Here is a 23,892-nt window from a genome sequence, read left to right on the forward strand (position 1 = left end):
ATTGGCCAGGATTCATACGTCAACAAAACTATTGAACACTTTTAATTTACGTTGAAACAAAATGAATCAAATTGTCTGAGCAGAACAGAGCATTTATAAATTTTATAGGCTCTTTCTTATTTTCTGTTAGTGTTGTTTCTTGGGAAAGTTGTTTTGATTGCAGCTACCCAAATTCTGAGGATGTTCTCACAAGGGGCTTCTCTATCGACATCTCCCCTTTAGAGGTCGCTGACGAGTTCAAATACATGGGATCCCTCACCGACATTTCTGGCGGCTTCAGTACGGAAGTTCAGAGCAGAATATCATCAGCATTGATAGTCTTTGCTCAATTTAGGAAGAACCAGTGGAGACAGAGAAACGTCCTACTAAAAACAAAAATCCAGATCTTTAAAACAACTCTGTACTCCTTTATGGATGTGAGACATGGCCCCTGAAAGCAGCGGATGTTCATGCTCTCAAGATATTCGACTACTCCTGCCTGAGACAAGCCCTTGATGTCTCCCTCCGAGACAGAATTAGCAACGTCTAAATTCGTAGACGATACCACAAGAAGCATGACATTGAAGCTCTAATAAGAAAAACCCCGCCTAACTTGGTTTGGCCATGTTTGTTGGAGGTCAGATGACACCCTCACTAAAAAGGTACTATAATGCAAACCCCTCGCACACTGGAAGAAGAAGCGGGGTGGACAATTCAAGACCTGTCTTAACGCACTCAATGCGTACTTAGAGCCATTGGTGATTTCCGACGACACGGCCGAAAATGGGACGAGCAGAAGCTTGAAATATGTGCACCATACACAAGCGACTAAGTAACTTGGCACTAAGCCGTCTGCTAGATCATAGCACTAGAGAGAGCTGGAGAGCCTGTGTCCTGAAATAAGTACAAGCAAAGTACAAATTGTTTTGATTGTAATTTGAGTAAGTGCAATATTGTCGGTAACCTGTTGGATTCTACTTGTTTCTCTTTTTATAAGATCAAACATCTGCAATATTTATCTTATCCCTTTCCAACAGCTCACTCATGAATAAAGAGAAAACACAAAGTTGTTGTAACAGTTCATCTTAGTACACCCACTTAAATGCACGCTAAACAAAAGATGATAAGGGTTTGAATTTTTTTCAGTGGTTGAGTTTAAATATTTCAGTATGGCGAAAAACTGTCATGAAAAATTTTGTAACTTTATGTTGAGATCACATGAAATTCAATGCGACTTTCGCAGCATCTGTTTTCTGTAAAAAAAACTATTGCAGGATAAAATTATCTTGATAAAAGAGCCAAAGAAGACCAGACTTAGCACCCAAATGGGCTATTATAATGCCAAGTTTCATTATAAAGGCTTATTCACATTGAGATTTTACTACTGTCGATAATTAGCTAGCACTATTTTGAGCTAATTAGAACTTTTTATAGCATTTCTCAGCCAGTCAGAAAGTTCTATGAGAAACCTGAATCGTTCAAATCAGCGCTAGCTAAATTTTGATTGTAGTAAAATCTCTTTGTGAATGGGCCTTAATTGAATTTAGCAAAGTTAGGCCAAATTGATAGAAAAAAAGAATACCTCATGTTTTGTTAATATAAGTCTTTTTCAAACTTCAAGAGTTTTAATAAAGCTTTTACAATTAACGAACAAAATATAGAACATTGATTTAATTTTGGATCGGTATTATGAAAAACTTTTCAATTCGTTATCATAAAGCAACGATAATCCTGCCGATGATTACTAAAACAAATATATTGAACTATCCTTTCTGGAAACTTTTGATTTGGGTTTTGTGTTCAAGAAATAGTGCGAATAACTGTGAAAGAAATAGAAAATACATGGAAAAGTCCAACTGATATTTGATGTTTACTAAATTAGAAGATACTCAGAAGAGCTTAGTCATTTTTAAGAATAGTAGGTAATTATTGAGTTACAGTTAGCCTAATATTATCGGGACTGTCAACTATTTGTCCTGTTAGAGGACATCGCAATTTTCAGAGAGATAAAAAAGTTTATGGAAAGGTTTATAGTTCCGCGCGTAAAAGACTGTTTACTTGGCGTAAGTGTGACAAAAATAATTTATATAACTGCAGGAATGCAAACGTTACAATTTTGGAAATGGGCAAATTTGACAAGATTTGCTGGATATTAATTTTGGATTTTTATCTGAAGTATAAATTTCAATGTAACTTTCCTTGTAATGCTGATGATTGTGATAAAACTAACACCAAACTTTTTTTTTTACCGTTGGGGGTTTACATACAAAATACAAAATCAAGAAGCTACATTAAACTAATTTTCAATGCTAAATTTTTTCTTATTTTTTTTCAAAATTCGCTATACAGACTATAAGCTTCTAATCCTCTTGGCTGAATGTAAAGCTCCGTTTCCCCTTTTTTTCTAGTTTTGGAATTTTTAAAGTTTCTGATTTTCTCCCTAATGTTCTTTTTAATTTCATGAAGATAAAAACTTCTATCGATCACCGGAAAACTTAAAGAGGCTAAGTTAACGAGAGACTCTACTTTGCCTTATATTTTACTTAAAGTTCCGCTACCTTTTGCGGTATTTTTAAAATAATGAAGCATGTTTCAGCATGAATAATGGCAACAAATACTTTCCCAATATCCAGTTTGACATAGTGCTGATAAATCCAAGTGGCATACCTGTATTTAATTACAGTTACAAAAACAAGCCTGTAATATTCTAATTTTGTGTAGAGTAGGTTCAGGCTATAGGCCTAACAGCCTTGGGTTTAGGCTAGCCAAGGACTAGGGCTCTATCTTTTATGGGGGGCAGGAGGGGTCCATGTCTGGATAGTCCTGGTAGGGGCATGGACTATATACTAACTAAGTAAGTTTGTTTCTTAGCTACCTAAATAGTCTGTTGATATATACATTACCTGATTTAGCTAGGTGAGAATGAAATTGAATAGCCTACATCACTTGATGCCCTTTTTATGTTCTTTAAGCTTCAATAATTGTTTCTCAGCAACTTACATTGTCATCTCTTAAAGTGGCCCTAAAAATTACCTTAATACCTTGTTCATAGTTTTCAGACCAGGCTATAGACTATTATAGACAAAGTTAAGACTCATAGTCAAATCTGCTATATTGCTGCTTTCAATTCAACAATTGCTTCTGGGGGATATTCCATTTTGTGTTCTTGACAAGGCCCCAAAAGGGAAACAGTCCATATGAACCTAAACTTTAAAACCCATTTCTAAAAAAAACTGCCTAATGAGAAAAAATCACTATTTGTAGCTGATTCAAAAATGGTAATCAGTATTTTCCTTAGTCTTAGTAGTAAAATGTTACTTTGAACACTAATTTGTATGAAAATTTTAAAATAGACCCTCAAACCCCTTAAAATGGTGTCACAATAAAACTGTTAAATTTATAGCAAATAGTATTACTGGCTTTCATATAAAGTGAATATACCACTCAATGCCTTTTTTATGCTCTTTACAAATATAATAATTGCTTATACCAGGAAATTCAGATTTAAGCACTTTTTGACCTCTTAAAACTGACCTAAATATGGGGTATAAAAAAGCCTAAGAAAATTGGTCCTGAACCTTAAATACCTTATAACATTGATCTCAAACTTACTGTTTCATTATGAATCAATTTTTATTTATTTTATAATCCACAAGCACTGATTTTCCAATATTAATTTGTATAAATTAATTTTTCCAATGTTATGATGTTTTCTTTTTCCTTCACATTGAATTTTAAATAAAAGCGTGCGTTTTTGGTCAAAAATATGGAAGCCGGCTATTATGAATGCCAGTTATACTGTTTGCTATAAATTCAACTACATTAAATACAGCAATGGTTAGTTTACATATTTAATATATGATATGCTTTACCCCCACCCCCTGATGTTCAAATATCTAGCCCAAATTTGTTTCTAAACTATTACAGATTTGCAATTTCAAACATCCTATTATTTTGTAAAAAACAACCTAAAACACATGCTTTAATTGAAATTTTGGTGACAAGGAAGAAGAAAACACCATAACATTAATACAATTTATTTGTCCAATTCAATCATGGAAAATCAGTGATTGTGGATAATATAACATTAAAAAAATGGATTTATAATGAAACAATAAGTTTGAGAGCAATGTTTTAAGCCTTTTTTATACCCCATATTTAGGTCATTTTTAAGAGGTCAAAAAGAAGTTGTAAGAAGCATGCTATTGGTGAAGTGATTGGTACAGATCATTGTCTTTCTGTGAAGCATGACATCTTTAGTAAAAGGCTTAATATTCAAGCTTTAAGTGCAAGGTACAAATCATTCACAAATAAACAAATAAAAATAGAAACAACATAACTACCTTACAGAATGCTACTAACAAGTCTTTGAGGAGGTAACACCTGTGATTTAAGTACATAAATCACATTTCCACTTTTTTCCATTTTCATCTTTTTTCAAGTCATTTTGATTATATACATTCATTCATTTGAACAAGAATTACATAAAACAAAGTTTTTTTTCAACTGAAAGTAAGGAGCAACATTAAAACTCAAAATGAACAGAAATTATTTCATATATAAAGTAGCTACTCTCCTCTTCAATAGCTTGTTCTTCATGCTAAAGATTTTTGTTTGTATAGTTGGTACTTGCTGCTTAAGTAAGAATTGTGTAATTACCTGATTCATAAGTGCAAATGTGAAGTACTTTTACAACCCTGATTTTGTCAACCAACAAACCCTGATTGTTTATTACAACCCTGATTGTGTCAACCAACACAGCTAGAACTGTGACATGTTGACAAAATTGGCTGCTATGTAACTGTTAGATATTGTGAAATATAATCAAAATATACAGAGCAAGCAGTACATTTATTGGTGAGGGAGTGAAGTGAAGTAATACCTCTTTAGGGATGACATACATATCAATTATTGTTTTAAATATTTTTCAGAATTATTTTATGGTTTTTTCTCCAAATGGTCCCCTGCTGCACACTGCAGCAGGGGATTCAAAATTAAATTAAAATCAAATAGCCATGGGCATCAAGCTATGGCCAATTGTAGAAAAAGCCAGGACAGATAGTCCAATTGAGTAAGAGGCAAAATTAACTCCCTCCCCCTTATTAGGATTGTATAAAAATGATGTTAGTTCATTTGCTAATAGATATATCTATCTATTATCTGTCCATGCATCATTCCTAGGGCAGTAGGACTAAGGTAGATAGTCATAGAACCTATAGTTTTCCAAGTGTTTGGTTAAATGGCATGGGTAAATGGCGGGAACTGTGCCGGCTAAACTGTGCCTCTCTTACTGGACCAATATTTGTTTGTTATCATTTAGCAAGTCGTATCTTTTTTGTTTTATAATGCTTTGTCAAGAAGAGCCAAAACTCTACAGTGTTGCTGAAAGTAGTGTAATTGTACAATGTTATTTTGATAAATAAAGTGGGCTGAAGATGTCAAATTTCACAGAAAGATATTGACCTGCACCAATCATTTCTGTAATACCATTCTTCTTCATCTTCTCCAAAAAGATATTAATGTGTTTCTTCATCTTCTGTGAAAAGATGTTAATGTACTTTTTAATCTTCTGGATCAAGAGGCTAATGTGCTTCTTAATCTTCTGTAGGAAGATGTTAATATGCATCTTCATTTTCTGCAAAAAGATGCTTTTGCAGTGGTCATGTGAGAACTATGTATATGAATTGCAGTAAAGCAGGTGTTATTGGTCTATTTTCTATATGAAGGTCACCCTGGGCAGGAACAAATACAAAATTGAAGTTTGGGGATTGCTTGAAAAAAACGTGGGCTCTCTTGTTGGTATTTATCTCCCCTTCACCCCTGTAATCAGTGTTTCTTTCAACTTTCTAGAGGGTGCATATGCCCCAAAAGCCACCCCCTGGATTTACTCCTGACCAAGGCTAAATTGTTAACAAGGCTAACTTGATAACACATTCTCCTTGTCCACTTTCTTTTGGAGTAGATCTATAGTTACCTCCCCTCATTTTATGATGTCAGGATTTTGGTTTGACATCCATAAACAGCTTTAATGGATAGCTTTGATATCTAGGTATTACTAGCATGCATGATAAGCTCAAATATTTTTTTCTAGCCTTCATGTTGGTAGACTATGGGTTAAGACAAAGGGTTAAGTCTGGAAATTTAACTTTTTTTTAGATGAAAATACATTTTTTATATCATATAGCAGTATTTCTTGAAAGAATTTTCATCAGTTTGATATTAAACCACAAATAGGCCTACCTCTGGCTATTCCTTAAGGTACATATTTTCTGTGAAACAGGCGAATTTTCTTCAAGCCGGCAGCTCTGACAATCACCAGAACTACAAAATTTTTACATGATTTGATTCATGAGTCTTGGATCTATCAATTTGCCAAGCCACAATTTTGGTGTTTTTAAGGCTTTGTCTTGAAGAATGATTTAAACTTACGTAAAGATAGAAAAATTATCCTTTTTTTTAGCATTTTGACTAAAGTTCAATGTATTTTCAATCTAAATGACCATGTACACTAAATTGAAAAAATAATTCAGTTAATCAATGGAACTAAATCTCAGCTATGGAATGATAGCAATCTTGTTTCCTTTCGTTGATATATCAAAAACTTAGACGAGCAGAAAAACAACATATTTATTGATTATTGTCTATTATCCTTGTGTTTGACATAATATTTTTTATTGATGTTTGTTATGGGTTCCATTTATTCTTCAATGTTAATTTCTGGTCATTTTAAGTTTGAATTATTGTAGAATTTTTATTTCTGCTGGTTTTTGGTTTAGTAAATAAAAAAAGGTCTTTGAATAGAAATTAAGGAGCAACACTAAAACTCAAGATGAAAAGAAATTATTCCATATATGGGGGGAGCTGCCCCCTCCTCAATACCTTGCTCTTTAGGCTAAAGTTTTCTATTTAAAGGGCCCTTGCGTTTGAAGAGTCGTTCTGAGAGATTTGGGACAAAAAGTTAAATTTTAGCATAAAGGGAGGAGGGGATAGCTCCCCTCATATGCTGAATAATTCCTGTTCATTCTAAGTTTTGATGTTGCTCCTTACTTTTAGTTGAAAAAAATTGTTTCTTTAAATTAGTTTCTGATTATTTTTTAAATAATGCTGAAAATCTGCTCTTCCCTTTGATGGAAAATTCTCCCATGGAAAGTACCTTTCGCGTTAAATCCCCTCTCCTCCTGGACAGTTCAATCCTCAAAGAAAATTGCATATAGAAAAAAAAATTGCAATAGATCAAAAATTAGGATAAAACATTTTTGGATCAAAAGATTGTGGAGGAAATGTAAGCTTTAATTGCTAAGAACTGTAAAACGTCATTAAGTAAATGATGAGGCTTTCTGGCAACAAACAATCAAGTTAAACTTAAAACGAACAGAAATTACCATAGGCAGAAGGTAAACACCCCCTAAGCCTTATAAAGACCAGAGTCATTTGCGCTTTATTGAAAACGAAATAGATTTTAATTAGAATGTTAATAAATAAAACAAATGCAAAAGTGTTGGTAATTACAGTGATTTTCTCTTCTTTTTTGTTGATGTTATGCAATTAAAATAAAAATTCTGTGTAAAATGTAATAATATATATTTTTTAAACTGTAAGAATATTGTATAAAGAAACTAGATGAATATGACATTTTTATTGATATTTTCTTTTTCAGTTACCATTAGCTGTGGTTGGTACTTTGTTTGGCATATATTCATACTGTTCCTCAAATAACTCTGAAATTCAAAATGCCAAAGGAGCAATGTCCCAAACTCTTTGGAAACAGCTTAAAGACAAGTAACATATTTTCCTTGCTCTTGGAATAGGGAAATCAAATCCCCTTAACTTTTTGGGAAAATTCAATCTGATCTTTGCAAAAAATCAGTCCAATCCCAAAATCCCTTACTTTATTATCATGCAACTATTTATATCTCGGTCATAGGATATAAAAAGCATTCATTTACAAAAGCTTTGTTTTCATGGGAGGGAAACATGGCTTTGAAGAAAATGGTTAATTATATGGAACATACAAGAAATATTTCCGTAATATTTTTTTGGTAATTTGAAATGAAAGAATTCGCTAGATCTATGAACAAGACAAAACAATAGCCAGTTTGTTTTTCTCCTTAAAGAATAAGAAGAAAAATACAATAACCAAAAAGTAAGTAAAAACCAAAGATAAAATAAAATTAAAAACCTAACAAGTAAATAAAATTTTACGAACGTTTTTATAGTTCTGGAGACTATTTTTGAGCCTGACAAGACTGTTAGACAATTTTATCTGATTGGACAGGTCTATTCATTCGCCTGATTGGCAGTCCATTTATTTGGTCCTTATGCATTTCTACAATTTTATTTTGTGTCACCTCCCCTGCCAACATATCTCATCATATTTTGTCTGAGTTCAACCCAGCTCATAGCCATTTTAGTTTCATGGGTATATTTATTCCAAGGGTTGTTACTCCTTGTGAAAGAAACTCTTGGAAAAGGTAGGTTGGGATTGGAGTCCCTAGACCTTTCAGGTTTGGACCTATTCACTTCATTGTATATCCCTTATAATTATTTATTCTTTTTTTATGAGACAGAATCAAAGAGGTGTGGGGGGGGGACAGACAACAAAATATTTTTATTATTATAGTGAAAAAAATGTCAAGTGTCACCAAACACTAGATGGCGTTTAGGTTTTCGTGTTGACACTAGCGCCAGTTGCAACTCTTTGTAAATTACCCAAACTCTTTGGAAGAGGTAGTATCAAGATAATAAATACCCAAAAGAAGTTACAACACGGTAGGAAAACCTGGTATGATAAGTTATGTTGGGAAATTTCTGACAGCTTGGCGGGATGAATTTACCAGAGAAGCTTGTGATTTTAAAGTGCAATTTCCTGTATGTTTAATTCAGTTTTTAGTTTTTTTTTTCAACCCTTAATATTTGTGATTGGAGTTAAATCAGTGTAATCCTATTTTAATCACTTTTAAAATGTTAAAGTTTTCTAATTATTGAAAAATAATAGTATTAGATTGAAAATGGCAAGTTTAATTGCTGGGTGACAAATTAAAGCACACCACTCATTTACAAAAGATTCCTGTGAAAATACAGGATTGTATTTTCTCCTTCTTACTTTCAAAATGATTGATTAGAATTCAGCTTTATTAGAGACTTTATTTGATAGGGAAAAATGCCAATCTTGGGAAATATTATTTCGAAAACAGTATTACATATTATTTACAGATGTCGAGAAAAAAATAGGGAGGCTTGCTTTTTTATTGTTATCTTTATATGTAGTTGCCACAAGGAGTTTTGTACTAAATACAATGTTCTCCAGGGGATTTGGATAAAGATTTTGGAAAGTTGAAGCTATTTATATTAGGCATTGTAAAATTTTCTTTTGTGTTTAAAAATGTCTTTTAGGCATGTTTTTGAATGAGTTCAGCTTTATCAGAGACCTTATTTGAAGGGAAGAATGCTATTCTGGGGAAATATTATTTCGAAAATAGTATTACACATTATTTACAGATGTCGAGAAAAAAAAAATTGGGAGGCTTGCTTTTTTATTGTTATCTTTATATGTAGTTACCACAAGGAGTTTTGTACTAAATACAATATTCTCAAGGGGATTTGGATAAAGATTTTGGAAAGTTGAAGCTATTAATATTAGGCATTGTAAAATTTTCTTTTGTGTTTAAAAATGTCTTTTAGGCATGTTTTTGAATGAGTTCAGCTTTATCAGAGACCTTATTTGAAGGGAAGAATGCTATTCTGGGGAAATATTATTTCGAAAATAGTATTACACATTATTTACAGATGTCGAGAAAAAAAAAATTGGGAGGCTTGCTTTTTTATTGTTATCTTTATATGTAGTTACCACAAGGAGTTTTGTACTAAATACAATATTCTCAAGAAATTTGGATAAAGATTTTGGAAAGTTGAAGCTATTTATATTAGGCATTGTAAAATTTTCTTTAAAATTTAAAATTTAGTTTTCTAATTTAGTTTTAAATTAGTTTTCTTTAAAATTTTCTTTAAAATTGTAAAATTTTCTGTTTAAAGTACTAAAATTCCTTTGCTGCAGCTTTATGTATTTCTGTGACAACTAAATCAGCAAGTAATTTAATTTTTACGTGGCTATAAATCACAACTTAAACAAATTACCTGATAGTACCACAGTAGGTAAAGAGAGGGTCACAGTAAATATTTTTATATTTAACAGTCAATAAACAATGGATGAATCTATTTCTTTTTTTTTGGGGATTGTCGCTTTTGAGTCGGCATAACTAGCTTTTTCTTTTTTTGTTTACTCTTATACAGTGAGTAACTGGGACTCCATATAACTGAGTAACTGGAATTCATATTCATAATCTTGAAAGTTTATTTCTATTTTTTTTAAATATAAATTGAGCCGGCCATTGGCCACAGTTTTAAGTACTGAGCTATTAAACAGCGTTTAAATAACTAATTTAGTAAAATTGTTTGCCCCCATAAGCTACCACTTGCCACCAAAACCATAGTAGAACAGAGTCTACTAAAATTTCACATCTGAAAATACTCTACCTCATCGTTGTGTCCTACGATAACGATGGTTTATTCAAGCTGTTAAAGAGCAAAGAAAGAAAGAAAAAGTCTAAATTATGCCAATTCAAAAGCCCACCGACCAAAGAAGAAAAAGACAAAGATGCATTCTTTTTTGTAGGCTGCTAAATGCCAAATATTTACTGTGACCGTCTCTTTAGTTACTCAGGTCACTATCAGTAATGATTTTTAGCCACGTGGCATTAAGTTGGGATTAATTTGCACATGAGTTGTCACAGAAATGCCTGAAGCTGCAGCAGAGAAAATCAGTGCTTTAAATACATAAGAAAATTCTACAATGATTAACCTTTATAGCTTTGACTTTCCAAGTTTTTATCTTAATCCCCCTGAGAATATTGTAATTAGTATAAAATCCTTTGGCCAACTATATATAAAGATAAACGATAAAAAAGCAAGCACTGATTTAGTAAAATTCCTAGCTCCCATAAGATACATCTTGCCACCAAAACCATAGTAGAACAGTCTACAAAAATTTTATAATTGCAAATACTCTACCTTGTCTTTGTGTCTTAAGATAATAGTTTTCTGAATTCTGTGCTTTACTCAGGCAAAAGGCATTCGTAGGTGAACGGGAATAACACTAAAACAAAAATTTGTTTTTTTTTTCTTCTAAATTTCTGAAAGTTTTCAATGAAAATTCTGCAAAGTGTAGGGCAAAAATATATGCAACCAAATAGTTTAAGAAGGTCTAATTTCCTTTCAAGGTATGAATGGGAGTCAATGGATTGGTGATGTTTGAGTTTTTATGGGTCAGAAGCATTGTCAAATTTAACAAATTAGTTTTGTTTATTAGTTTCCAAATTAGTTTCTAAAAACCTCCGAAAGAACAAAAAAGAAACGTCACAGAAAGTCATGATTTTCAGGTGTGAATATATCTAATATAGCTCTAGAACCGAATTCTTTTTTATTTTGATATAATTTGTGCTTTAAGCCCTTAGGAGCCATTGGGGACAGACTAAACAAGTAATTACAGCTTAACAAAAAATCTAAGAAAAATGTAATTTTTAGGTTTGAATCGATCTAAGATAGGTATGGGACGAAAAGACGTTTTTATTTTGATTTAAAAAAGACTTAAAGCTGAACTTGCCAGCCCTGACAAAACAAAGAAATGAATCTGGAAATGACTAACGGGTATATGGCCAGTATGAAGAAAACGAAGAGAACAACAATCAAACTAATATTTCGCCCGTATACAACTAGGCGTCTTCAGCGTAAAAAAAAAAAGAAAAAAAAGTAAAACAACCTAACGTGTATCTATATATATATATATTTACTGTTAATACTCACTTATACAATTAGCCAGCTACACCTTTGAAAACAAAAGAGACACTGGCAAAACAAGATTGTAAATTTAAAATTTGAAATTGACTTTGCTGAGAAACAATCCATCGATTAGCATCTAATGCTGTCATTCTTTTTGGTTTTTAATTGTTTTATTTTTATTTACTTGGAGATTTAGCGTGACTTTGTTGTTGAATATAGGTTCATTTTTTAAATGAAACTCCGAAGCTCTTAGATAAACACTTAATGTCGTTCAAGACGTGCGGATAAAATTCTAGAAATTAAAATTGTTGTTGCCACTTTGCTGTCAACTACTTAATTTTCAGCTAGTCTTCTAGGACGTTTTGAGTCCCCTTCTCCTGTGAGCTTGTGGGTAAAGACTCAGCACGTCTCTCTATCTTGTGCAGCATGTGGTATATTGGCTGCCACGCATGTGGCAATATGCAGCAAATTAGCGCTGGTGAAATTCTTCCTCTACGTTTCTTGCGTCCTACCTTGTCAATAAAGGCCATGAAAAGAACTTTCAATGGGGATTTTCAAAAGGTTGCTTGACAGATTTGTTTGACGTGGCCAAACCAGTGCAGTTGTTTGTTCCTGATATTGTTGGTATTGTCAACTATTGCTGGTGTTGATACCAATGAGGTTAAATGTTAATATGTAATTTCGGGTATCTCACATTTTACATATCTACAAGAAGATGTCAAGTACCTGGATCGTCAGCATAACTTGTGGAGTATTCACCCATTTTATGACATTAAGATTTTAATTATGGTGTTTAATAAAACAATAAAATTTATTTAAATATTACTAAATTGAAAGTTTAATTAAATCATTTTCTTGAATTCAAATATGAATTTTGTTAAAATATGGCCTACTGGGGATTTATTTTTGAAAACTGGGGCTACAAAAGGTTGAGTTTTATGGGATTGTAGCTTAGATATATTCAAGTAGATATTTTTAATAGTTTGTATGTTTTCAGCATTATTGTGATAGCTGTTAATGGCTATTCTGGGAATTTAAACCCTTACTTGGATCTCATTTATAATGCCTTACTTTTCTACGTTGGTTCCGATGCGCTTGAGTCAATGCGAAGCCAGGAATTGCTTAGGAAAAATCTCAAGGTAATTAGCTTATATTTTTAAATCAAATTACTTTTGTTGCCCTTAGTTATAACTGCATTAATAAATTGGTTTATTAGTAACAATAGTTGTCGTGTACAGGGTGGCGCATAAGTCACTCTACCTTTAAAAAAAAACTTTTTCAGTAAATTTTTTTGATTTATTTTTCAGGATCTTGTTGTTAAATCATTGGATTTGTAATTAAATCATTGTAATTAAATTCAAATATGAATAAATTTACCATTGAAGAAAGAGTAAAGAAAATTGAATTTTATTTTGGAAAGGAACGCTCAACTATAACGCGCCATTTCATCATTAAGCATCCTTCTATTGAGTCTACAATAATAACCTATTTGATAATAATAATCCATTTGATAATATTTGATAATAACAATAATCCAGTTGTTAATAATTGGTGGTAAAAAAATAATTGGTAATTTGCCTAACAACGAAAGAAAGAAGATATCGCTGCTAATAATGTAAAAAGTCGATTTTCTTCCTTTTTCAAGGAAGTTCGAAAACTCCAGTTTGATGTTTTCGACCATGGTGATTCCAGTGGGGCTTTGTTTCAATTTGCCATCATTTTCAAGGAATTCCAAGCTTTTTTTTTCAAATTCTTGATTAGGTCTTATGGCTACCTCACATTATCTGTCATACATATATTATCCAATGTTTATACTATGTGATAAAGAAATAATAAAGTACACTCATTTGTAAAAAAAATATATTTCAGTTTCAAATGCGAAACGAATTTCTCTGCGGCAGAAAGGGATTACAAACCAATGTTTTATCTTTCGAAGCTTTAAATAATTTTTTGTGTCACGACTCCTGGCCCCCGTCAGGGCCATATCCAGGAATTTCCTTTTTGGCTGGTGTGTTATACGAGAATTTTTTCGGGGGAGGGGGTGTTTACACAAAAAAAAACACAAAAATGCATAAAGAATTTGTTCATATCCATTTTTGTTACGCTTTTACGAGTCAGAAAAACATTTCAGGGAGGGGGGTCCCCCTAGCCCCCCTTGATACGGCAATGGCCCTGTTAAACAAAATTTATGATTTTTCACCCAGACTGCAGGTCCTTGCACGACTATACATCATTAACTTGTATTCTCATTAGTATCATTTTATTTCCAATACTGGCTCTGTGGAAAGAAAATTCTGTAATAAAATAACAATTATAAAATAGCAAATTTTTCAATCAAGTTTTATGTTCTCTGAGAAAAAATTCTTCAATTTTCTGAAAAAAAGAAGTAGAAACCATTTCGCCGGCCCCTGGATCCCCGGTCGCAGATGAGCAATAAAATCCGCCTTTTTCTGAAAACGAGCAATAATTTGCTTACTTTGGAAAAAGCTCTTCAGTAAGAATTTTACTTCATTGATTCAGGTTAAAACTAAGATTAAGATGTATCGTTCGAAGAAAAAATCACGTAGCATATTTTTTCAATCTATTTTCCGCCTGGCCCGGTGGCTTAGCCGCCGGGGCCCCGGCACGCGGCCGATTTCTATATATGTATTCTCATTGTAGCTTGTCTTCTATCCGGCGACAATGTGAGACAGTATGATGTCTTTTCATACGCATCTTTTCAAAGATATTTGATTATTAAAGCAAGTTAAGTTTATAACAACGATTTCTACTAAGCTTCAAACTTTTCGTTTTCTTTTTTAAGGTTTTTGAATTGTTGTAATCCCTGGTTTAAAATAAATTCAAATGTTTCTGCAATTACCAGTTTTTTGCTCTTTAAACAATTTAAAATTTTCAGGTATTTTTCTAGTTTGAATTAAAACATTAAAATTATTGCTTAGGCACTGTAAATGTTTTTGCAGTTTACATAGTAACTTTAGCGATTCTGTACTAAACTTAAAAAATTTTCAAGTTTTTCTCACGTCTTAAAAAGACATTGCTTATACCTGTAAGAAAAGAGATTCGGTAGCGATATTTTTCTAACAACGATTTCTACGAAGCTTCAAACTTTTGGTTTTCTTTTTTAAGGTTTTTAAATTGTTGTAATAGCTTGTTAAAATATATACAAATGTTTTTGCTCTTTACGCAATTTAATGTCTTTTCATACTGCAGTCTATTCAAAGATCTCGTTATTCCTTAGTTTTAAGTCATAAGGTATCAAATCTGCAATACAAAATTGAATTAAGAATTCCTGTTGATGCATCAAAGTACAAACATTTTATAGGATTTGTTTTCTCCTGGAACTCAATGTGATTTACACTCTTGTGTCTTTCCTAATTACGATTCGATGTGATCATCTGTCTCGCTTATCTTTTAATTGCAGATTTATTTGTCCATTATTTTCATTTGGAATTCGTTGTGATATTTGTTAATGTCTCCTAGCCGGAGATCTCGTTGTGCTTCATTTTCGTCCGTCATTACCTCAGGCATTTTTTCATGCCTTTTGCTTTAGTTGTATGGATTCATTCAAAATCGCGCAGTATATTATGTATTTGAGGCTTGAAAAGGGGAAAATGTGTGTCATATAGTTAATACGATAGTTTTTTTTTCACCTTTTTAAGGCCAGCACCCCACTTATTGACTGGATTGTCAAAGGCTTTGTTGATGACCTTAACAGAGAATTATGTGTGGATGCGACTTTAGCACCTGATTGTATGATATCTTCGGATAAACGTATTTTACAGGTATGTTGCATTTTATTTGTCCAACGCTCTGTTGTTCTGTTTCTGTGTTCTATATTCTATCAACAGGTTAGCTGTTATTTAACTTTTGTATAATATTTTTCGTTATCTTCTGTTTAATACACAACTTACATAGAAAGTTTTCGATTTAAATGTAAGTCGTATCAAGATTCCTCCCCGTATGTGACATAGAAATAACTTTGTTGATTCGATAGGTTAGTTTGTTGTGATCATCATTTTCGAAAACATGTTACCATGTGAAAATCCCAATAAGCCCCAAAACATAATTTACCTCCCATATATCCCAAAAATCACTAGAAATCTTAAAAAAGTATGCACACAAAATAATCTGTATGTTGTATTTACCAATAATTTGAAAATCATAAATCTCCTAAATTCTGGTAAAGATAAGACTCCAGTTACTCGCCAAAGAGTTGTCTATCAAATACCATGTGACTGTGGCAAATTCTATGTAGGGAGAACCCACCAGAATTTCCAGAAACGCCTAAAACAACATAAAGATGATATCACCAAAGCTCTGAATTTTAATAATATTACTTCTGTTTCTTTTGATTCTGCTTTAAGTAGCCATGTTTTCGAAAATCCTAGCCACAAAATACTTTTTGAAGAATCTGCCATTATTAGCAATGATCTAGGCATAAAGCAAGTAGTTCGAGAAGCAATTGAAATCAGACTTAAGATTAATAATAATATTTCCTTAAATAGGGATTTAGGAGAATATTCACTGAATGCTTTATACACAAATTTAATTAATAATGACCTTACAAAATATTTAAAAAAAAAACACAGATGTTAATAGATATTAACACAGAACCTGTCACAAATAGACCTATAAGATCAGCAGCGAAAAAAGCTAGGCTGGCATTAAAAACCTGTTTTTAAATCATTTTCTTTCATTTCATTGAATTGCCTCGTTTCATAACAACTTATTTTTCAGTCCTGGTTGAACTTCGCTGAGGTAAGGATGCTGGGACTGTTTTGAAAAATTGTTCATTTTATTTTTGTAGATTTTATCCTCTCGTAAGTTTTTTTTTCTTATTTGTATTGCTGAGGACGGCCCTTGGACATAGGGCCAAAATATTCATTCTAATTTGTCTCCCACTGTCTTAAGAAATTCCCTATTGTTCTTCTTGTTTTTGGTGTTTCCCAACGATGGACGCATGCCCCACCGGTGGGGCATGGCAATATTTTGGTGGGTCATGGGCGGGACTTACACCCTTTAGCTGACTACATTTAGAGCCTCAATTTTGAAAATACCTCTTTCATGTGAACGAAGTCACATTCAAATGAATTTAGATAGCAAAAAAGACCCATGATAAAATTGTACTCATTCAGTTTTCAGTCAGCTCTCATGTAGTGAGTATTAATTGAGGATTATGTTGGATTATTTCACAACTACATTGCGTGGACTAGGTATGAAATTATGGCTTCCGATCAATTTTTGCATTGTCCTATACTAAACTTTATTAGCCGAAGCATTTATGCTGGCGTGAAAACTGATAAATTTGTCAAGAGCAGTGCGGAGTTTTTTCCTGAAGAAACTATTCTTGAGGGCGGAAATCTATTACTAGAGCAGTTGCAATGATAAATGTGTAAAGTACCTTAATGATGAGAGTAACGTCATGTATATTGCAAAAACATTTCATAAGTAATCAAAAGAGAAAAAGATACTTCCCAGGTTTATGACTTGGGACCCTTCAGAAGTCCCGGCGGGTACTGAACTAGTTTCGGCGTGCATCACTTCTACGGTGAATCAAATGTTCAGGAAGATGGAAGAAATCCTAACCGAATTCAGGCAAGGTCATTGTGTAGGGCTATCCCTGATTTGGACAGAAATACTGATGTAGCCCCTCTACTGTATTCTGTAGAGGTGAAAATCCCCCTAAATCCTTGGTGACTCCTGAAGCTTGTAAATTAGCTATTGATCCTGTATGTAATGCGGATTCATCAAGAAATAAGATTGAAGTTAGTCGTCGTAAATCAGATTTTAAAGTTCTTGTAGACAATATTAGGTCGGACTGCATCAAGGCCGAACATTGTGGGCTTTCAATAACCTTTAAATTATCATTCGTTTCTAAGAATGATCTAACACATTTTTCTGAAAATTCTCCCTAAACTTGGATACGAGATTCTTCATGTCAAAAAATATCGGTGTCTACCCCGAAGATGCTCAAATTACCACACAGACGATGGTCATGTGGCAAAAGATTGCAAAGTACCCCAGATATGTGGGCACTGTACGCAAACCAGACACGGACATAACAAAGAATCCCCTTGCACTAATAGTCTATGTTGTATATCATGCCGTTCTAGAAAACACAGCTGTTAATCCCAGCAAATTCACAGAAATGGCAACTAACCGTATCTTGGAACATAAATCGTGGCGTCCTGAATAAGCTTGCCTTGCTTGAAAAAATGGCTGAAAAGCATGACGTAGTGTGCATACAGGAACACTTTTTACTACCGGATCGCAAAAACATAATACAAATATCTCGTGCTGATTCTACTTTGATATATCCTGCTTTTCTTCAAAAACCAAAGAGCCGAACTAGCGGAGGGTTGGCTGTCTTGAGCATGTATAAATTTGAATGTTTACGTTCGAAAGTTCGTTTTATTGCTGTTAGTTACATTGGTTACGGCTATTGTGAATGTTTATTTACCCTCCACTTATGGCGATCAGACCTCAGAAATGAGGTTTATTAACGCATGTCGTAAGTTGGCTAAATATGTAAACCAACTGCTCCGTTCATTCCCACGATATCTCATCATTGGTGATTTCAACTGTGATTTATCAAGTGATTGTTGCCCCTTTGCTCAAATCGTAAAGTAGATGTTTCCTAATTTGTTCCAAGTGCTTCCGAAAAATCAACAGTTTACCTTCATATCCGTAGCTTACACTACTTCAAAAATCGATCCTCCTGTTCTATTCTCCAACGAGTCTGTTGGTGTAGTTTCAGTTTTGAACGATTTTTTTTGTGTAGGGATCACATACCTATTATGGTGAGTATTCCAGTGTCTAGTTCTCCAGGGGCCACCCTACATTCTAAATGGTCCGTCAGTAAATCTTGGGATCCTACTGATATAGGACTTTTCCGGAAGGTCTGTGATGATATTTTGACTAAAATAAAAGCTCCTTACCCCTCCTTCAATCTTCTTCTGCAGTTATGGACGAGCCTTAGCTTTGTTTACAGCTTAATCTTTGTTGTGAACAAATGATTCATGCTATAATATGTGCTGATCAGGCACCTGTACCTGTTCGCAAGTCTCGAGTGAAATGTTATTGATCTCGAAATCCAATTTTAGGTAGTGCTTGTTCCCAGGCTAAAGTATTGTTGCGTATATGGCAAGAGTATGATAGGCCTAGAGTTGGTGTTGTAAATGCCGTCCGTATTCACACGAAAAGAAAGTTATGTAAGTAATACTAATAATAATTTATTTGTCACGCCTCTCAATACAAAATTTTCACATAACTGACACCTTATTAAAAGAAAAATGTTATGTCGGGCGAAGAGCGGATCGACTGCGACACGATTGCCATTTAAAGTCGTCCTACGTTGAAAGTCTCGAGATATGGTATGTTAATGTTTAGGCTATTGGAGAAGGCTTCCAGTGATTTCATCTTTTGGACTGGGAATAATGGCAGCTTGTTCCAGATCCTGATGACCCGGGGTATGAACGAATGATGGTAAGAATTAGATCTTGCAATCTTCATCTTCACAGGCTCCAATTGCAGACTGTGCGATCTTGTGTTGCTTTGGGTAGTTTTGGGTAGTTAAAGGGCTCCGTTATCGTGTTGCCAATAACAAAGCTAAACTGGCGGCAAAAATAGCCGAGGATCTAAATTTGCTTTGAAGGTCTCACCCCCGTTGATCTACTGATTTTAGTGCTCTAGAAAAACCTGATTCTGAGTAGGTGGTTCATTTTTCTGCCTAGTTTTATGCTCCTGATGGTCCGTAGATTAAAACGTTTGATGAAGGAATTGGGAGTTTTTGAACAGTCGAGCTAGATCCGAGAAGGTAATCATTGGAGGTAATTTGATTAAAGGGGTTATACCGAAGCTTAAAAAGAAGTTTTTTGTGGTAAGAGTTTTTTACAGTAAGAGTTGTGCCTGATTGCTTATGTGCTGGTGTTGTAACTCCGGTTTTAAAAAAGGAAAACCGCTTTCTCAATGTTCGTCTTGAAGATTTTTGGGTTATTAATTATTGAACATATTCGACAACAGTGTGTCAGGCCTCCTTTCAGTCTGGGTTTCAACCGCGTCTTGGTTGCTACCACGCTTTAAGGAGTTTATATACGGTATTAAAGGATGCTGAAAGGTTAGGTAGCCGTATGACTATTGGCGCATATGACATGCTTTCGAACCTCTAATTCATTCTCAGGCTATGCTTTAGTTATTAAAAAAGGGGGGGGGGCACCTGTTGATGTTGTTCGACTTCTTTATTGTATGTACCAGTGTTGAAAACTACGAAGAAAAAAAAGTTTTGAAAAGGAAAGTAAAAATGAAGAAAAAAAGTCTTTAAGGAAGAAATAAAAACAAAATAAAAATCTTTCTCATTTTTGAACGTGTCTAATTTATTCTAATCGGACCATCTTAGCATCCTCCATTTTATTTATCAGGAAAAATGACAAGGACAATTCTGGACCACTCTTTGAAATTGATGAATCTTGATGGGGCTTGAAAATAGTCCAAGAAAAGTGAAATTAAATAAGCCAGAAGAGAAAAACCGAACAGAGGGGCACAGAAAAAAGAAAAATATAAATTTATTTATCTGTAAGCGCAGCGTCAAACAGTTGACCCAGAAACTGTGGCGAATAAAAAATCCAATAAAGGAAGACGAAATCTGGAGAGAAATAAATAAAACTGAAGCCAAGAAATTGTTTGTTGTTCTTTTAAAGATGCCAAGTGAGGGATATCTTGAGTCGATTCTGGCTAGTCCAGTTGAACTTCAAGCCTGGTTAATCCAAACAGCATGACGCGCTGTCATGGATTTTAAATGTGATCTTAGCGTGAGAGTGAAAGGAATTTGGGTATTGATTGGGCTATGAAGATGATCAAGAGCAATCACACACGAAGGATAGGATTTAAGGAAGGGTCCTCAGGGGATCAAACTGGGACTGGGAAGATGTTACAGAAAAATATGAATCTTGATCAAGTAAGTCGTTTAGATGCTAAACGATAAGCTTCATGAATGGTATTTCTAACCTTACTATTTCAAAACCATGAAAAAAACTGCAATATTAACCTGAAAATTTGACGTCTGGATATATATATATATATATATATATATATATATATATATATATATATATATATATATATATGTATATATATATATATATATATATATATATATATATATATATATATATATATATATATATATATATATATATATATATATAGAATAGAATATATTTATTCACTGCAATAGCCGGAGCTAGAATTAGCATGTCATGACAAAAATAATTTATACCTTCAAAAACACTCACAGGAAAAAAAAGTATTCCTAGTATTCCTAGCTTTACTGTCATGATACAAGAGTCTGGTGGCCAATGGCCTCTCCTTTCTAGTATTCCTAGGTTTACCACCTTTTAAAAGTGATTTTAGAAGAAAGGGGAAAGCTATCATCCATGTAATCGGGTCATAAGAAACGTACGATTTGACTAAGGAATGATAAAGGATATTCAGTATGAACCAAAAATAATTTCGTTTGAGCTCTCTTGTGTGTTTATTCTCAATGCTACTAAAGTATCCTGAAAAAATTGTAATTTCTACATTTGACAATCACTGGTTGTCGTAAATCAGTCGTAAATCACCGGTGGCGAGGCAACTTGAGGCTGTTTTGGGTGTCTAAAGCATGTGCTGGTCATTGGTGAGGGCTAAAGGCCCGAGCGAGGGAATTGAAGAGACAAAGCTAGTAGATACATCTATTTTCTGTTCTTTTTCTAGCAAACAGTATTGGAATTTGCGACGGAAATCCAGTCATTTTATGTGTGTTTATTTGCTTCATATCGAATAGCTGCTGCCACAGATGATTGGTGGTCACTGTCTGGCCAAGAGATAGCGCTGATTGTTGGTTATATGAGAACTGAAAAACGCGCAGAAGTAAAAGATGTACCTGTTTATCTTCATATTAAAAGTCCACAGGTGAGATGGGTTTTAATGTTTGTCAATAACATTTAGCGAAAGTGGAATTTAGCAAAAGATGAATGGACATAATAATTAAAGTTCGTAAATACGCGAGTGTTTAGACAAAATAAAAATAATTACTTCCCGTTACCATCACTTTTCGGAAGTTTTTGGGGAACCTAATTTTATTTTAGAGAAAAGTGGGGAAACCCCAAAAATTCAGGGGTAGTGGAAAATTCACTGCTTTTGAGGGAGACAGTAAGGATACTGGCATCGAACATCCTCATAAAAGAACCAAAGGCAATCTCACATTTTCAAAAAAATTAGTTTGTTGACACCTAAGATTTGTTCACAGCCGTTGACTTCTGCTGCATATTATATTTGTATATATAAAAATGTATTTATGAGAAATCTTTATTTATAAAAATACAGATTATATATTTATTCAATAAAAGACAGGAAAGGTCACCGGAAGTGGGGATAAAAATGGGTCAATACTTTTCTATTATAAATTTGCATGATTGTATGGAACTGGCCATATTATTGTTACACATTACAATTTCTATAGATTTTTTGTTTGCAGTACCAACAATACCAATGTTTTCTTGAGGAGCATCAAAACCTTTAGTTTGATTTTTTTTCTCATAAAATTCGGGTTAGGTCAGATCCGTCCTTAAGTTTGGATAACCACGATATTTTACTGTGCGAAAGAATGTATAAAAACGAAGAATTGTCAGGTGGGAACCACCTAAAACAATGGTTCTAAATTTGTTTGTTAATAAAAATTCCCAGTCACTCGTTTTAACTTGATCAAATACCTCAAAATTCTCATAGATAGCGTTAGAGTAACATGCCCCTTTTTACGTTCTTAAATAACGTAGTAACGTTCTAACGTAAATAACGTTCTTAAATAACGTTAACTGACTAATATTGATCCTAGCAGATAGCAAGATTTTTGTCGTATTTGTATTCGTTTATTTAATTAGCTATCATACCACTTAAAAATGAACGCTAAATTATGCTAATTTCACAATCACGAAAGAAATAGAAAATGAGAAAAAAAGTTTATTTGTTGAATACGCTTACAAAATATGGCACGAAAGAGTATTCGATTCTGTTTGTACTGTACTTAACGGTTTGTAGTCTATTGTGATGCTTAGCAATTCTACAGATCTGTGCAGATGGTGGAAAAATAGATCGGTTTTTCTTGTTTGCTAATAGATTTTTCCCAAATTTCACTACTAAATCATGTCTTCGAGCAAATAAAGTGGGTAAGTTCAAGAGTTCAAGAGTTCAAGAGCACTTTTGTAGTTGCTGAAGCGTGGTCTAAATACTGTTTTAGTAGCTACTATTTAGTATTTTAGTAGTAGTTTTACTATTTTAGTTTATGGGCATCTTCTTGTTCTGCTGACATTTAAGCAGTGTTTTCAGTTTGAGGACCCCAAACGGGACATCAATATTCTAGTTAGGCCTGATGTAGGTCGTATAAGCCATTAGGAGTTGGCGATCAGAGAAGCCCAACCTGCGCATACTTGCTAAACTCATGATTGAGTAGTGAACTTTGTGTGCAATATTGTCTAAATGCAGCTTAACGGATTGCAGAGAAAACATTTGGAAACAACACATCTGGGGTGATAATCTCCCGCTTGAGTGGATTGAATTGTAAAACTTATGATTTCTGTTCATTCACTTGTAGGCCATTTGATTGACAGTGGGTAATGAAGTCCGTGAAGAAAGTCTGGTCAAAGTGCTTCTTTGTTACCGTATTCTGTAATGTATACTTAAGAAGAGCAGACAAGTCGTCAACGAACTTTAAATTCTCTTCGAATCCTGCTAGGATTGGGTTAATGACGGCATGGAATAATCGAGCAGCTAGTTTTGTTCTTTTGGGGTAGCCGGAGGCTAGTTCTGATCACTCAGAGAAAGTATTTTCGGTAGACAAAGGATAAAATGATTGCCGTCTCCCCCGCAGAAACTCTCTCACTAACAGTAGTATTTGACTTTTAGTTCCCATCTCCTTCAGATTTGTTAATGCAGTCAGGTGTTTTATAAGGTTAATACTTTTCTGTAGTCCACCAAAAGTAAATCGACAATGTTGTTAGAAGTGTCCAGCCTGTTGACGATTCAGTAGCACATTTGCACTAGATA

The 23,892-nt window shown here is 33.6% G+C and overlaps 1 protein-coding gene across 2 annotated transcripts in view; it reads left to right on the plus strand.

Annotated features, from left to right (window-relative positions):
- Window positions 1-2,543: 2,543 nt before the first annotated feature.
- The window catches only part of LOC136033639 (protein fuzzy homolog), a 47,941-nt gene continuing 26,592 nt past the window's right edge, over window positions 2,544-23,892 (plus strand). Inside the window, exons 1-5 of one of the 2 annotated variants that reach the window (XM_065714448.1) lie at window positions 2,544-2,678; window positions 7,637-7,758; window positions 12,812-12,953; window positions 15,474-15,596; window positions 21,565-21,762. In XM_065714448.1, the coding sequence (XP_065570520.1) occupies window positions 2,577-2,678; window positions 7,637-7,758; window positions 12,812-12,953; window positions 15,474-15,596; window positions 21,565-21,762 (687 nt within the window). In that variant the 5' untranslated portion in view covers window positions 2,544-2,576. The remainder of the gene's footprint in view (window positions 2,679-7,636; window positions 7,759-12,811; window positions 12,954-15,473; window positions 15,597-21,564; window positions 21,763-23,892) is intronic. The other variant, XM_065714449.1, reaches the window with a different exon arrangement.

Source organism: Artemia franciscana, chromosome 12, assembly GCF_032884065.1.
Source record: "Artemia franciscana chromosome 12, ASM3288406v1, whole genome shotgun sequence".
In the NCBI taxonomy this organism is placed as follows: domain Eukaryota; kingdom Metazoa; phylum Arthropoda; class Branchiopoda; order Anostraca; family Artemiidae; genus Artemia; species Artemia franciscana.